The sequence below is a fragment of the Vigna angularis genome, chromosome 8 (genome assembly GCF_016808095.1).
Source record: "Vigna angularis cultivar LongXiaoDou No.4 chromosome 8, ASM1680809v1, whole genome shotgun sequence".
NCBI classification, from domain to species: domain Eukaryota; kingdom Viridiplantae; phylum Streptophyta; class Magnoliopsida; order Fabales; family Fabaceae; genus Vigna; species Vigna angularis.
The window spans coordinates 18,954,799-18,972,618 of record NC_068977.1 but is presented as its reverse complement, the minus strand read 5'-3'; the positions used below and the strand labels follow the sequence as shown (position 1 = coordinate 18,972,618).

The window sequence follows — 17,820 nt, the reverse complement described above, 5'->3', positions numbered from 1 at the left end:
GGTTTTAAACCGTGTATTGGAGGGATATCTTCGGTGCTTCTGATATGAACAACCGAAAGGATGGATGACAGTTTTACCTTGGGCTGCTGAGTATTGGTACAATACCAGCTATCAGGGAGCAATCAGGTGCACCCTGTTTGAGACAGTTTATAGGCAGCCACCTCCATCCTCGCAAAGATTTATACCGAGAGAGTCACTCAGTGAGCCAAGAGTTGCAAACTCGAGATGAGGCTTTGAGACAAATGAAGTTCCATTAAGAGCGGGCACACTTGAAGATAAGACCCCATCAGCAATCTTCCATGCCAACTAGACTTCACCCAAAGTTAGCAACCAGTTATTTTGGACTGTTTCAAGTGATTCAGCAAGTGGGAGAGGTAGCCTATAAGCTTCTATGACTCGAGACAACACGCATACATCCTGTCTTTCATGTATCACAATTGAAGAAGGAAATAGGAGAACAAAGAGTGGAGAAGGAGTTGCCTCCAGATTTGCAGGCTAATGGACCCTCATTTTGGCCGGTTAAGGTGCTGGGAAGGAGATTAACACAAAAAGGAGAAGAGGAAGTACCACAGCTATTGATAGAATGGCAGGAAGGAGGATAAGATGGGGCGACATGAGAAGAGAAAGTTGTTATCCGAGAATAGTACCCAGATTTCAACCTTGGGGACAAGGTTGAACTTCAGGCAATGATAAGAATGAGAAGACATGAGAAGGAAGAGAATTATATAGTTAAATAACCTAACTGCTTATTATACTTAGGAAGGGCGGGAATGACGGTTGTATAAAGGGTTAGGTGTTTAGTAGGAAAGGGACTTTTTGATAGTTGAAGTGTTAACAAGCTTTGTCCTGTGAAAGGGGTTAAGCCCTTGTATCTGTAAGTGTACATACCATTCTTTTGTGAATAACGCACAGTTTTGTTTCCATTCTTGTTATCTTTCTGTTCTGTGAGACGTAGACAGTTTTGTTTTCATTCTTGTTATCTTTCTGTTATGTGAGACGTAGACATTTTAGAGAGTTCTTGATTAGGTTTCTTAATCAGAAACCTATCACTTACACTTCTTGACGCTTATAAACAGCAACTATATATATAATAAATTTCACACAATGTCATATTGTTCAAAAAATTGTTCAAAAAATAATCCTGACTTAATTTGATATGTAAAAATAGTTTATTGATAACAGGGGAATACTCTACATTATGTAGTGGATGGACATTATGAATGATGTGATGAATTATGTAATTAATACGTTGTTTGATTTAAAACGTGTCTAAATATCACATGACACAACATAAGAACAAAACTGAACATCACTGTGACCACAGCTATCAGCAACTATGCTTCGTTAAAGGACAACAATAGGAACATACCATCTGTACTTAACAAGCCAACTGTCATTTGGTTGTAATCACTAATTTGATATAATTTCTCACTTTCTATGACATCATATGCTTTTCATTATTTTAAGTGATTCTTCCTTTTGTATTTAGTTGTAATATAATAATCATTAATTTTTTTGTAAGATAAACAAACACAAGATTCAATTCCAAAACATGTGGCAAAAATTAGGCTGCTCTTCATATTTATATAATTACCATACATTTCTCACAGCATAATACTCAAGCAAATGACAACACAACTAGACATTTTCCTTTCATTCCTGAACCTATTCCAAACGGAGGGATTATAACAACTGTTTTAATATAGGAAAAACCCATCACACATTATACTTATTATTTATTTACAGATTTTATGCATCACTGCATTCCTATCTACATTATTAATCCATACATACCAAGGAGAACTACACTAAGTACAAAAGAAGCAATCATGTCAATGGTGTGAACCTTTGACCATTCCATGTTCCGAAATGACGCTTGGAGAGTCCAATAAAGTAGCCTTCTTCAACCAGTACTGCTGAAACCTCTGCCTTGCATACTCCTTGTAGTCAAAGTCAATTGTGTTGACATAACTCTACAGCACACATAGCAACACACTAAGCAAACAAAAGTATCTTTGGAGTAACCAGAAAGAAGAATAAAAAGGGTAATACATTTTTTGCGTCTCAAATTTTGGTTCTAGTACAACTTTAATACATTTTAATGACCTTTGTAAGAACAATAAAGTTGCACATTTAATTCTCATTCATCAAAAGTGATTAGTCCCTACATTTGTAAGTGACATCGATTTGTTCATAGTTAGAGACTAAATTTTACTGAAATTTGACATAAGGGATGAAAACATGTTTCGAAGGAAAAGCATAGCATACCGAAATAAGTCCCCATAAGCCCCAAAATAGATGGTTGGCAAGAGTGTATTTTTCTGCAAGATTAAGTAGCTGTTCCACTTCACTGCTGCTTGGTTCCTTACCTGTATAAGTTTTCAAATAAAGTTGGTAAAAATTCTTAAATTACATTCACATTGAAGTTGAAGAGATAAGGGAGACTTGCATCGTGCCTACGAATAAGTTAAACAAATGCATGCAATGCATGCTCCACATCTGCAAGGACAGACTTATCAATAATGTAAACGTTGTTACAGTTCATACTTATGACAAGCATGATATTCCCTGTTGTATTTCAAGAGTTTATTATTTTCATTAGTCTAAGGAATTTTACAATGGCAACCAATTAAAAATAAATTTAGTTGTGACTTTTAGAAGAAATTTTAACAAAAGTAAATAATTTCTTTGAAGTAATATAAAATTGGATATTCAACTTAAAACAAGCTTCATACTTTATTTTAATTACAATCAAAGTATAGAAACTAAAAAAAAACATAAGATTGAGTGATATCAGAGGTCAACCAAATTGTAGAGTAAGTTAATTCTTTCAGCTGAGAATAGATCAATAGCAGTTACCTAAATCCAGATCTCTGCCAATAATATGTATTTTTTGTGGTATGTTGGAGTAAAAATTTAGTGGACTAACCTTCAGAACTCAAATAATTATAAACAAACCTTTGACGCTCTTCAAGACCTGTTATACCATTTATCGTGTCAGAAGAGTGATCTCAATAAAATAAGTATTATTAGGAAGCAAATGAAGCAGTGTAAAATGTAATGGAGGCTGTAAAATATAATGGAGGCTGTAAAATATATCAAGTATTAACTTACCGGGATATTTAGTGTAGTCAAGAACATGAGGTTGGTCATTGTGATAGTTTGCCACCATTTCACAGAAATGATTTGCTAGATCGTATGCAACAGGGTTGTAACTGGCATATTCGTAGTCCTGTGTCATTGAAAAACAAATAGGAATGAAAAAATCATCATAAAAACGATATGACAGATGAAATATGAAAAAACAATATTCAGTTGCAATTCTTATATTTATTTTTTGACCAAGAGGTACTAGTATTTCTTATTTGACACCCAAATAATCCCTATTTGATTGGCACATTTTGGAGTAAAGTGGTATCACCAGTTACCATTTTCATGGAAGTTAGAAAACAAGTTTTTAAAAGTTAGCAAAGTAGCTAATATCTTACATTGCCATAATTTTTAAAAAGAACACCAACAAAGCCAATAAAATAGAATAAATAACTAAAATGCAGCAATAAAGCTTACAATTAAAGTGATTGCCCTTGTATCTTCATCCATCATTATGTTACCATATTGAAGATCATTGTGACAAAAACCAATCTCTTGATATCCTTGTGATAGCAACTCCACAAGCATATTTATTTCAGTATCTAGATGTTCCAGGCCAAAATTCTTAATATCTTTTGGAGAGCACAAACTTTTGGCATGACTATGCCATTTCCTGATTGAACATAGAGAGCATATATAATTGTATATAACAATATAAATTTTTTTTTAAAAGTAGCCTGATATCTATTATTTAATTACCTCAATCGCTGCCAAAGCTGTGCTTTCTTTGTACCAGGCATGTGAAGATTGTGAAACTCTCTCATCTTAGATGCTACCAAAGCAGATATTTGAGGGTCACGGAGGTCCGCAGCTGAGAGTGTCTAAAAATCCAAAAATAGGAAAAGAAAAAGCATGTTACACACAATCACCATGGTCTGCTAAATTGGTTTTAATGCACAGGAAAATAAGAGGAATGTATTGCAGGTATTTGAATTATATCAGGTTACTTACATAATCTATGTCATGAGAGAAAATCACAAAAAATTTACTGTAGGACCCTTTACAAACCACTATTTGTGAATGGTCCAGAAATTTTACTTCTGTGCCATTTTCACTTACCCAAATGGCTTAGTAATGTTGGTAACACTAGAAAATCGAAGTACGCATGGAATCACTACCTGTTACCTTAATGAATGATATCAGCTGATTAAAGATCTTGATAAAATCACATGAAATCATTAGAAAAACGTCTATTCTGGCACCATAACTGAGTTCTTCCACTATAACTCATGTAATTGAACAATTCAAAATCAACAGCATTTAGTCTTGAATAATTTTTCTTTTGCATTGTATATAAATTCTTTCACTCTTTAAACATAACACACAAAGCAAGCATCGTGAAGAAGCTTCTTTTTTATTCTAAAGAACTAATAGGAAATGCTAACACTCTCCATTCGTCCAAAGGAAAAGAGAATAAAATACAAAAGCTAACAACCAAGGCCAAAGAAAAGCTTTTTAAATGGAACAATAAAGCACATTGGAAAAGGAAAGGTGACTTTAATTTAAGTATATATTCCCCAAGTCATGGAAACCATCAATTTTTAAATGCAGTCATTGCAATCACTTTTCTTTTGTTATAACCTGATAATTATCTACACAGCACCTAATAAGAAATTATAAAAATAATTATACTTTCAACCAATAAGAAATCATTAATATAACTTTTGAAACAATTATTGTAAAAACCAACAAATTTAGAATATCACTTTTTACACTGTAAGTATATGTACTATTTACACTTAAACAGTCTCTTATAAAATCAAACACCAAAATAAAGATTATATAAAAACGTCTCTAAAATAAGTATTGCTAATAATATTAGGAATTAAAACAGAGATTTACACTAAAACTATCAAATCACCAGAGGTAAACACAATAAGATAATAACATACTTTGGCATGAATGAACTCTTCAACTCTGCCAGTGGTGAACCGTCCAAGAAGGCGTGGACCCTGTCCATGCTTTGACATGGATTCGAAGGTTTGGATTTCATCAACCCTGTTGAAGAAAACCTCAATACCTTCACCATATAATCGAACCAGAACCTTTCTCTGATGACCATCACTTTTGGTTGGCCAATTTACCTCAAAAACCTCATTGGTCATTGCTCCTTTTAGAGGTTTTACCAGCAAAGAGTTCAGATCATCTATTACATCTCCCAAATCTGCAGCCACTGCTGCAAGAACCTCCATTATCTCTTCATGGTTTTCACCTCCTTTCAACAATTCAATTGCCTTTATGGCCATCCTTGATCAAAGTTCAGTCAAAAACAGAGCTCTGCTAGTGGAGATAAAACAGGGGAAATTGAAACAGAGAGTTAAGTTCTTCCATCCATTGCAATATTGAGAGACTAGAATGAATACCTTGATAATCGAATTGGGAGAAAACATAGAACTGATGATCCTGAGTGAAAATTAACCACTTTTGATGCAAAATATATTTATTTAGGGAGTTAAGATTCTACCAAAGTTCCTCCATACCATGCAATAAAACAGAAACATGGAGAAGCAGAAAACCTCGATAACCCAATTGGGAGAAAGCATTTCATAATTGATTATCCTGGGTGAAAGTCCACCGTTTTAGGTAAAAAAGATCAAGAATTGGGGATTTGAAAAGTTCCTCCATCCCATATAATAAAAAAACAGAAGCAGCCCTCAATGATCCAATTGATTATCCTGCCTGAAAGATAATTATTTATACGAAAAAAAAAATTGTTGATAAGGGAATTTAGAAATTCACCCAAGTTTTTCACTTCATGCAAGACATGCAGAAACACATGGAGAAAGCAGAAAACCTTGCTGACCCAGTAGGGAGAAAACATCATAAGTGATGACCTGGCTTGAAAGTTCACCTTTTTCGTATTAAATTAGGGTTTTAAAATCCATTTAAGAAACAGGGAAGTCAGAGAAAGTTGACTGGTAGAAACATGACGAACACGAAAAAGGGAATCAAGAACCCTCCCACTGTAAAAAATAATCAGATCTAAGAAAAACACAAAACCCATTTGGGATGCACAGCGGAATCGGGTTACAGGATCTTACCAGATAAACAGAGAAATTCGGAGCTTCCAAACAGAGCAAGCTTCGGCACGGAAAATTCGTTGCAGTGATCAAAGCTGAGACGTGCAGCAAAGGAAAAACCCAATAAACTCAAAGAATGAAAACCGATTCAGAATAATCAGAAGTAAAACCTCAAAATGATGAATCATGAACTCACCTTGGAAGCAGATAAGATTGCCGTAGAAAATCAAGCCCAACAAAGAGAAACCTAAGCATAAAATATTGCATAAAGAAACAAAATCCTCAAAACCCAAATGCAGAAAGACCAAAACAAAAAATCAAAAGCCCAAATAAAGAAGAAAAGAAAATAAAAAAGAGTAAAACTTGAGATTTGAGAGCTGACCCTAGAAGCAGAAGAAGAAATCAGAACTTGTCCAAGAATATAGTTGTATATGAACACCAATAATCTTTATGTCTTTATATAATGACAATGGCGAAGTGATATGAAAAATAATATGGTGTGAAACCAAAGAAAGCTTGCAACCAAAAAACTCAACAACCTAATGTATAAGAAAAATATGATCTTACACGATGAATATAGGTAATACGATTAATAATTACGAAATTAAAAAAATAAGTTAATTAAGTTTTGATTTGTTGTGTGTATTTTGGACGGTGTTAGGTGAAAGTAACCCACGATAACTGATCACGTGGAGAGAATCGTGGAGAAGAAGAACTGAATCTGTTAGAGATTCTAAAATCATTATATGCCAACAACCCATCCATCTCATTGTTTCTGGATAGAGACTATTTATTTCCGTTTTATTTTGTGTTATTGTTTCATCGTATAACCAGACATAAAAAGTTTATAACAATTTTAGTTAATCACATATTTATATGAAATTATTTTAATTATCTTTTCTTTGTCTTAAAATCTCTACTTCAGGTTTCCGTATTGATTTTTCTTTTAAAATATAAATACATTTTTAAATTATATTAACAACTAAAATAAACCGACGCCGTATCATGTTTATTTGTATTTTTACGAAAATCTAAAAGAGAACCAAAGTTATCATCACATATTATAATTACTTTTTTAAAGAAATAATTTTTAAAATATATTTTAAGTTTATTTCTGTGTTTATTTTATTTATGAGATATTAAAAAAGAAAGGATGAATAGAGGATTACGACAGATAGAAATTATGGGTTATGTGTGGATGTATATTTAAGTGTGACAATAAAAAATCACACCCAAACTAGAAAATCTTATTATATGTTATTAGCCACACATACACGATTGTCGGTACATACGTTATGATTTCGTTTGTTATACAGAAGCAAACTAATTAAATATATTATTTTTTTTATATTATATTGAAGTTATATTGTAGTAAAAAATTAAATAGTTTAATTGTGTTTTATTCCTAAAATGTAAGTAGTTATTTTTTCTTCTAATAGGGAAGTTTCTTGCTATTAGCAGTTAGTTATCCTTTTCTTTTCTATTATAATTTAATTTCTTTATTTGGTAGCTTTAGTAAATTTTGTACTGTAATTCAAAACTATCGTTGTAGACAAACAATTTATATACACTAAATTAAGGAATTCATTATATATGAAATACATTATAGGTAAGTTATTAAATATATTTAAATTAAAAAAACAAAAAATAATATGATTTTTTTTTTCATTTGATATATATATATATATATATATTAAAAAAAAGGTTATATGATAGTAAAAAGAGAAAATAAAACATAAAATAACAATAGCGGAAAGAGATTTTCACCTAGATTTTAAAAGAAGAAAAGAACAAGAAATAAAGTAGTGCATAATGGCAACAGATTACATTAAAAAAAAGTTATAATGTAAAAAGCCCATTTTGTATTGTCCATGATACATAGATAAACGAGTCTGTTTCATCCACCATATCAAACTACAAGTAAGAGAATGTAAGATATAAGTGCTGAGTATAGAGAAACACAACCTTGCAAAAAGAAATGAGCTTCACACAAACGAGCTTCCCCTCACCACACTGAATGATCTTATTTGTGATCTGCTTATGTCATAACTTTTTCATCTTCCTTTCCATGTATAGTGACATGTTCCCTATTAGGGATCATGAATTATAACATGTCACTACACAAAAACTATAATGATTTGCTATACAAATTTGTTATTACCGAGTAGGTTAGACCGATCGGACATGCTTGAGTTACTACTGAGTAGGTTAGACCAATCGGTCAAGGACGATGGAAGTGTTACTACTGAGGTTAGACCGACCGGACACGCAGGGGCGATGGAAGCCAATCATTCCCGGTCGGACACTAGAATAATACTCGTGAACTCTCCAGCCATTTGCAGGAGACAACCTTTGAATGTCAATGAATGCATAATTAATGATGTAACGGTCACTGTGGATTAAGAAGGTAAATCAATGAATGCATAATTAATGAATGCATAATTAATGATGAATCGTCATTAAGAGGTAAATTAATGGATGATATTCCTTGAAACCCTATAAATAACAATTGATTAAGAAGGTAAACTCTCTGATTTCTGATTTTAACTAGACTTGCGGAGATAAATTCTGACTTGAGTGTCGGAGTGTTTCCTGCAAGTCACCCCCATTTTTGGCATTGAGAGAGGAAGATCCAGGAGGTAAGACCGGAGTAAGTTTCTGAAAATATGAACAAAAACATGATTCTAAGCTAGTTTCTAAGTGTTAAAGGTTGCTTTTAGTATTAATTTTAAGCATGAAAATAACAGTTTTTCAACTGTTATCAGTGGCGCACTCTTTCGTAATCGTCGGAGCCAATTCCGCTTTTCAATCAACGGTAGCCAAAACCGTTACGCCATGCTCGAAGTCGCCCGTAGCGCCACCTCATCGCCTTCGCCAGCAAGGGCTACCGAAAAAACCTAATGGCCATCATCGTTGTGTTGTTACAACGACAATCGGAAAGCTTTGGGTTGTGTCTTCAATCGTGCTGGTGTCGTCAAACGTGATGCGGGACTAATTCTCCTTGCTACTCCGCCGCACACTGTCTCCCCCTCCGCTACTTCGCAAGCCGTCATCGCCTCAAATCTGACCATGTTGCAAGGGAAGATCAATGGGCTAAGTCCAACCTTCAGTAGTGGCGGCAGCAGCAACAAGGCCACCGGCCTTCGTTTAAACCCTAAAGGGCGATGCAGCCCTCACTATCTTTCTTCTTGACATCACGAAGGCTCCCGTCAATAAGTGCGTCGGCCACCTGACCACCGGCGAGTCATGGAGCACGGGCCGTGTCGTGTCGTATATCGTGCGTGCTGCCCAGCAACAACCTCCGCCTCTATCACCAAAACCTTAGGCAGCGTCTTCAACTGTGCCGGTGCCGACGCCGAGGTCATGAGCAGGTCTGACTGATCGGTTGCTTGAGCAAGCTCGTTGACGGAAAACTCGTTGGTTGCATGATGGACTCTCACACGAGAGATCGCCCTGTCATGCTCCTCTTCGGGAATATCGCCCCTTCTGCTACCAAAACCGAGCGGTTCTATCTCCTCGATGATGACCACCGCGTGACCGGTTTCAACGTCATTGGTGATGCTCACCATCAATGAAACTATCGCCCCGTCACCAACATCCTCGCCTTCGATGGCTCGTTCGTGTCTTCCTGCACGGCTAAGAGAATACGCTCATCAAAACCTTCAATCTAATCTTACCCACCGGCGACCCCATCGCCATTACAATGCACTTTCATCCAAGATACAACATTGTGATCTACCACCACGGAACTACTGATCCGGTAATTGTGTGCCCTCCACGGGCGACTCGTACATGCTTCATCCGTCGTGGCGTCCGTGCACTCAAGGAAAGCGTCGACAAGTCTCATCACGAGCTCCACAACAGCCGCTGGACGCGATGACGAAGTGCCCGAGATCTTTGTCGCACGCGTCCTTCACTTCACCGAATGCAGAGATATTGCCACTATTTTCAACATCAGTGATTTTCAAATCAACATGATTTAATTTTTATGATATCTTCAAATGGCCAATCGATTTTAAGAGTTTCTCTAGTTTTATTACTTGTGGAATTTTCAGCTGGACATCTCAACTCTTATTTAGCTAGCGACTCCCCGAGCACTGATAATTCATATGGTCGTCATCAACATCTTCTATTGTTTTTTTTGGTGCAGGTCACAGGATACATTATCGGAAAACAAGAGAGATATAATTGAAAAATTTCTCTTGTTACATCCCGAAAATTCAAATTTAAGTTATGGCTCGCATACAGCGGTGACCAAATGGACATTAAAACCAATCACTACCTAACAGCAACGATCAAATGGATATTTTTATTTTTAATATATTTTTGTAGGTCAGGAAATTCTAAAGCAGTTACATCTAGACCGAACTTGCTCGGTCGACTAGCCTCAACTCAAAATAGCATAATTTTATCAGCTATATTTTTCTCCCTAATCAAAATTCGAGTGTTATTTTTTCTTCGGTGCAGATGACAGGACTCTGTACACAGACTACTTGGCCAACTTTGAGCAACCGATCGGTAGGGAACATTTTTCAACTCGGTGAGGCAGATTTCTTTCGTGAACTCTCACCTTGGTCTTAGGGCACGCTCCTAGTGAACTCCTAAGACCTAAACAAAGCAAGTGAGGCAGATTTCTTTCGTGAACTCTCACCTTGGTCCTAGGACACGCTCCTAGTGAACTTCTAAGAGCTAAACCGAGCAAGTGAGGCAGATTTCTTTCGTGAACTCTCACCTTGGTCTTAGGGCACGCTCCTAGTGAACTTCTAAGAGCTAAACCGAGCAAGTGAGGCAGATTTCTTTCGTGAACTCTCACCTTGGTCTTAGGGCACGCTCCTAGTGAACTCCTAAGACCTAAACTGAGCAAGTGAGACAGATTTCTTTCGTGAACTCTCACCTTGGTCTTAGGGCACCCTCCTAGTGAACTCCTAAGACCTAAACCGAGCGGGTGAGGCAGATTTCTTTCGTGAACTCTCACCGTGGTCTTAGGGCACGCTCCTAGTGAACTCCTAAGAACTAAACCGAGCAGGTGAGGCAGATTTCTTTCGTGAACTCTCACCTTGGTCTTAGGGCACGCTCCTAGTGAACTCCTAAGACCTAAACCGAGCGAGTGAGGCAAATTTCTTTCGTGAACTCTTACCTTGGTCTTAGGGCACGCTTCTAGTGAACTCCTAAGACCTAAACCGAGCGGATGACGCAGATTTCTTTCGTGAACTCTCACCTTGGTCTTAGGGCACGCTCCTAGTGAACTCCTAAGACCTAAACCGAGCGGGTGAGGCAGATTTCTTTTGTGAACTGTCACCTTGGACTTAGGGCACGCTCCTAGTGAACTCCTAAGACCTAAACCGAGAGGGTGAGGCAGATTTCTTTCATGAACTCTCACCTTGGTCTTAGGGCACACTCCTAGTGAACTCCTAAGACCTAAACCGAGCGGGTGAGGCAGACTTCTTTCGTGAACTCTCACCTTGGTCTTAGGGCACACTCCTAGTGAACTCCTAAGACCTAAATCGAGCGGGTGAGGTAGATTTCTTTCGTGAACTCTCACCTTGGTCTTAGGGCACGCTCCTAGTGAACTCCTAAGACCTAAACCGAGCGAATGAGGCAGATGTCTTTCGTGAACTCTCACCTTGGTCTTAGGGCATGCTTCTAGTGAGCTCCTAAGACCTAAACCGAGCGGCAATAAAGGTCCATTATTGAAGACTTGACAAATCAAGCGTGAAATTAAGTATGAAGCATATGCGTACGAAATAAATGCTCGACAGGCACGTATTCATTCAAAATAAATCTATTTGTTACAAAGTACAAATGTAAAAAAGCAACAAAATTCTATATCTAAAAGACCTAAGGTTGGACATCAAGCCCGTCGGTCTCCTCGATCACTTCAATGGGAGTCTGAACATTAGGGATGGCCAGAGGTGAAGGTGGAGGAACATGGATCGAAACTAATTTCCCATCCACCACCATCATGCTCACATCGAGACGAGGGTCTTCGGTCGGAACTTGAAAAAGGATGTTACACTGGGCGAGTGCTTTCTCAAAGCCGAGTAAATGCTCATTCACTACTTCATCGCCCAAAAATTTGTTGTCCGCCTCTAGTTTCAACACTCGATCCCGAAGCGAATCCCGATCGGCCAGAAGGCCATCCCTCTCTGTCACCAACTCTTTATTTTTGGTAGTTGCATTTTGGAGGTCAAGCTTCAAATCATCATAAGACCGTTGCATACAGCATTGAGCCGAGCGGGCCTCGGCCAGCAGAGTGTTGGCTTTTTTCTTGTCCTCGTCCGCTATCCTTTCTGTCTCGGCCAGGCGGAGAGTCAATTATTGGTTGGACTTCACGGCGGCGTCATACTTCTCTTGAAGAGACTGAAGCTCTATAGAAGCCGATGTCCTCTTCTGAGCGGCTTAAGCCAAACACATCATAGATCGAGCGGCCAACTCCATAGCCATATTGGAGGCCTCCTCCTCGGTCATCCCTTTAACTAGAGCTTTCTCCTCAGCAAAAAAATCAAAGTGGATGCGCTTCGCCACCCACGAGTTGGAACTCAGCGGCCTAGAGAGGGGAGGACCGTCGAGTAGAGCCCTCTTGCTACGCTTGGATGAGGCAGAGGATTCCCAAACGGCTTTCTGTTTTTCCTTTTTCTGTGGAATGGGCTCCGACTATTGAACCTTGTCGGCAGGGCGACGAACGGATTTAAGCGACTGGACTTCAGCAGCGGGCGGGGGAGGTGGTGCCTTTTGGACCGGTAGAGACATCACAAGGATGGCAGCAGTAGTTGGGGCGCGAGATGAGCTCCCTCCTACTGTTTTCCTTACATCTCCCCCCCTCTGAGCGAACAAGCGAGCGAAGGTGCTGCTTCTGGCTGGGTCCATCTTGGACAAGTAATCTACACATCAAAAATAAATTTAGATAAGTTCTAAATGGTTGCTCTACAAAAGGCAGTCAAAAGTAACTTACCGAACACATTAGAGGAAAGATTTTTGTTGTTCAGGAAACCGATCAGCACGCGAGAAGAAGACTTGGAGGGCACCTGACTCAGTTGATTTATTAAGTCCAAATCCTCGGGTGTCATCCGTGACTTGGGCCAGGAAATAACCTTCTTGGGGTTGTTGGTCCAATAAAAGGGAAACTTAGCCCGCTCGTCCGGGAAACAGAAACTCTTGTACCCAGCTTCCAAAGGCACGACCTTAAAGAAATTCCCTTTAAAATCCTTGTACGAACTGTTGAAAAGAGACAACAGATGTCTATTCCCGATCGTTCTAAGGGAAACCCAGGGTTTGGTCGGATGAGGCTGTATGTGAAAAAAGTAAAGGAAAGCCCTAGGAGTGGAGTATAAGGCTAAGCCGGTACAGACGACAAAGAATGCTTGCATAAATGTCCAACCGTTCGGATGCAGCTAGGTAGGAGCAACATTAAGCTCCCTTAGAACGCTCATTTGAAAATCCGAAAAATGAAGGAGAACCTTTAAATCTTTAAACATGGTGGCGTAACCATAGAAGAAGTCTGTGGGGTAATTCCCCCGACCGTGGCATACACGCTCGGTCATTTGGCAAACGGCTAGTTTAAAATGGCTAGCGTCCTCAGAAGCCTTTACCAAACAAACACTACTGGCCAAATCCCTAAATGGACTTCGATGGTAGAAATAGGAAGAGATTTGCCTAACCTCATGGGGAACCCAATCATAGCCAGGAACAACAGTCCAATCTCTAGGCTTACCGTCCCAAGCACCGGAGGAGTCCACGTTAATGGCGACTTCCTCGGGAGCATCACTATCCGCCAGAAGATCGGAAGAGTTTCCTGAATGGGCGGCTACAGCACCCTGACCAGCAACGGCACCCGAGGAGGAAGACGAAGTACCAACCTTATCATCGGCATACCCCCTGCCCTCTTCACCGGCGACATCAAAAGACATGATTACCTGAGACACAGGATTAAGATGAGGAAGATAGGCACGAGAAAGTAATGAAGGCGAGGAGAAAGGGGTAAAAAATTAGGGCAAATTCGGGGCTATTTATAGAAGGTAAAAAGCGATTCGCCAAGCAAATCTAGAGCGTCAAATGAAGAAAGATTTGACGGTCTAGGCGATCTGATGGTTCATTTTTACTTTTCCCGCCTAAATTTTACAGTCATGACTCTACGACTTCACGCCCTTGCAAAAGTCAACAACACGGTTGAAGGTCTTAATAAGAGAAGATGCGAACCGATCGGAAACCACTTCAAAACCCTACGCAAAAATATTTTTGCTAGGGCTTGGGGGACTTGTGTTACTACCGAGTAGGTTAGACCGACCGGACATGCTTGAGTTACTACTGAGTAGGTTAGACCGATCGGCCAAGGACGATGGAAGTGTTACTACTGAGGTTAGACCGACCGGACACGTAGGGGCGATGGAAGCCAATCATTCCCGGTCGGACACTAGAATAATACTCGTGAACTCTCCAGCCGTTTGCTGGAGACAACCTTTGAATGTCAATGAATGCATAATTAATGATGTAACGGTCATTGTGGTGCAGTTAAGGTTGGCATTGATCGTCATTAAGAGGTAAATTAATGGATGATATTCCTCGAAACCCTATAAATAACAATTGATTAAGAAGGTAAACTCTCTGATTTCTAATTTTGACTAGACTTGCGGAGATAAATTCTGACTTGAGCGTCAGAGTGTTTCCTATAGGTCACCCCCATTTTGGCATTGAGAGAGGAAGATCCAGGAGGTAAGACCAGAGTAAGGAGGACCGATCGGCGAAGGCGGAGCATTCCCGAGCGGAAACAGGAGGCGTTTTCCTTGTCCCATTCCAGCAGAAACAAAATTGTTTTAGGCATCCAAAATATTAATGTCTTTACAACTCTAGATAGTGTAAGTGCATATTTTTATCCTTTAAATTTCAATAACAATTTTAATATCTTTCATCTTTCATATAGATATATTGTATTTTTTGTTACATGATTTGACAATGGTACATGCATGAGACAAACTTTAAATTTTTGTATCCATTTGGTTATGCGCTCTTGCATAAAATCTTCCATCCTCAGAGCTCAAAGCAGTAGTCCAGATAAGTTATAAAATATTTACTTTAATTATGCTTTATATTAATGGTGACCTACACTAAGTTTATAAATAAATAGAATTTTAACATGTTTAATATCCTTGAGTTTTAAGAAACCGAAACCTAAAACCACACGGTAATATTTTTGAAAATTTAGGGACATTGATTCGAAAAGCATGTCTAAAGGGATATATTCTAGATTATTTAAAGAATTGAAGTCACAGCGTCTGCAAATTCCTCTACAAATCTAACTTTTCAACTTATGAACAGGGTCTACGTCCTGGATTATTTAAAGAACCAAAATCATAGACCTTGTACATCTTTCTGCAAAACTGACTTTTCAGTTGACACCCTCTTGAACTACACCTATAGCCTTAGTGTTTTACAAAACCGTCCTAGATTGTACAATTCCCTCTGCGAAACTGGCATTCTCCTAAAAATTGTCATTGAAAATTTTAAATATTTAATTTTTTTAGGGTTTTAGGCAATGGTTTTTTTTAACCAGTGTCAAAAAGTATTTATGTTTTGTTTTACAAAGAATTGAGGCAAAAGTTTCAACGAAATTTCAAAATTGTCACTGAATTTTTTTCCAGCATGCTTTAGGCAGCAATTGTTAGTAAAATTGATGTCATAGACTCATTATTGTTTTGGTTATTAAAATAACTGAGGCAATATATCTGTCCAAGGTTGAAATTTCGTGAAACGTAACATAGAACCACTTTCAACAATTTTCTTCTTCCTTCCAAACAAACTAGAGTCGTTGTAATTGTTCACCGCTGCATCTCCGAAGAAAAACGTCACTCCTTTAAATTCATGAGCCTTAACACCGCTGACAACCGTGTGAACTTAGTTGAACCCACATACAAAGGAGTCTCCGCATCAGTGGACATCGTTTCATACACATGCGCTTGGGCAAAAGCTTATACGCCAATATCGCGGATCATGTCCTCTAAGTTGTCTTCTTCTGCTTAATCTTCCATATCCATTGTGGAATCATAAACATTTTCAGTTGGAGAGACAGTTGGAAAGTCTGTTAATTCGCCGTGCCATATCCATGTTGTATAACTTCGTATGAAACCATCACAGATAAGATGTTCCCTAATATCAGTTGCGTTCAACTTCCTCCCATTCAAACAGTTCACACAGGGACATCTGAACTTGACTTCATCATCACCACTTGTACTCGCATTACGTTGCGCAAACTCTATAAATTCTTCTACCCCTCTCTCGTACTCAATGCTGATGCGTGGTTGATGAGTCAATATTTTCTCAACTTCACTTACCTTATTGTACTAGAATTAATCAGGGAATTGAGCTTAAATATCCAGTATTTTCCCATTTTTCTGAATTGTGCTTAATTCGATCAGAAATTCTTATTTTAATTAATTTGAATTATCTGAGCTAATTATTTGCATTATAAATTGCAGGAAAATTTTGAAAATGTTTTGGGACTACCATATAAATGTGACATAAATTTGTAGAAGCAAAATTGGTTGGCAACATACACCACACAGCCTAGGACCCATTGGAAATTCTATTTTGCAAAGTTTTATTTTAAGTTTATATTTTGTAATGTGGTGTTAATTTTTGTAGTGACATTGCTACAACAACATAAAAACTCACGGCCAATTCATGATGCCTATTCATTCATTGCCAAATGATGAAGGATAATGGAGGAGCCACACTTCTAGAAGCACACGGCATATTCAATAAGCTAGAAAACATGGAAATATTGTTTTCAATGTATGCCACATGGATAAGCATTCTCGGCAAAACACAGACAGCTATCAAAGAGGAATCTACTTTCTTGAATTTTAAGAAGCATGGGACCGTTTAAGGAAGTGGAGGTCACGGTTTTCTCAATTATTTGGAAGAAGTTGCAGGGTGGCCATATGAGACAATTTATTTTGGAAAACATCAACCAAAGTAAATAAAAGTGGGAGCCACCACTTGGTTGAAAGCACACGGACGTTGGATGTAGCTACAAGTGCACGGTGATGAAGTCCAGCAACCATGGCAGCAGCAGCACTCCAGCGTTAGAAGAAGCACACAGTTGCCATATGATGAAAGAGTGTTGTGACGGTGGTGGCTGGAGAAGGAAGCACGGTGCTTGAGCAGAGAAGTGTCACGGCCATGGCAAGAAGAGAGACACTGCCATGGTTTGGAGGAGTCTCAGTTGGGAAGACCTTTACGGTTCAGCTGGGGGATGAGAGGCATGGCAGCAGCTGCACACAACATCCAGTAGCTTAGAAGAAGCCAACACACGGCCTGCTAGATTGATTTGGAGAGAATGAATTGGTGAGCACAGTTTTTGGAAGCAGCTGCAACGTGTGAAGGAAGAAGGAGGCTGTAGTTGATTATTGAAGCCACTGCTGTCACATACTTGAGGAGAGGAAGCATACTGCAGATTTCATTGAGCAAGAGCAGCAGCTGCCCACGTCCAACTCCAGTCCACCATCCAGCTCCGTCCAGCAATGTAAGAAAACCTTCAACGTCCAAGAACGTTCAGCAACTCCAAGAACCTTCACGGTCCAGCACCTTGCAGTAACTCCAGCTCCAGCACCATCACGCATATGAAGGAAGAGCTCTCGGTTCTCCAACTCCAGCA

General features: G+C 38.5%; 1 protein-coding gene across 2 annotated transcripts; it reads right to left on the bottom strand.

Annotated features, from left to right (window-relative positions):
- Positions 1-1,627: 1,627 nt before the first annotated feature.
- On the bottom strand, positions 1,628-6,769 carry LOC108345915 (probable choline kinase 3). 2 transcript variants are annotated; one of them, XM_052866992.1, is made up of 10 exons: positions 6,553-6,769; positions 6,367-6,417; positions 6,192-6,265; positions 5,043-5,430; positions 3,850-3,971; positions 3,568-3,763; positions 3,115-3,232; positions 2,930-2,977; positions 2,269-2,369; positions 1,628-1,973 (listed from the first exon to the last, which is right to left on the bottom strand). In XM_052866992.1, the coding sequence occupies exons 4-10, from the start codon at positions 5,394-5,396 to the stop codon at positions 1,833-1,835; spliced, it is 1,080 nt and encodes a 359-aa protein (XP_052722952.1). In that variant the 5' UTR covers positions 5,397-5,430; positions 6,192-6,265; positions 6,367-6,417; positions 6,553-6,769; the 3' UTR covers positions 1,628-1,832. The 2 variants fall into 2 exon arrangements, with proteins under 2 accessions (XP_052722952.1, XP_017440258.1); XM_017584769.2 differs by having other exon boundaries at positions 5,043-5,427; positions 6,553-6,751.
- Positions 6,770-17,820: the final 11,051 nt, after the last annotated feature.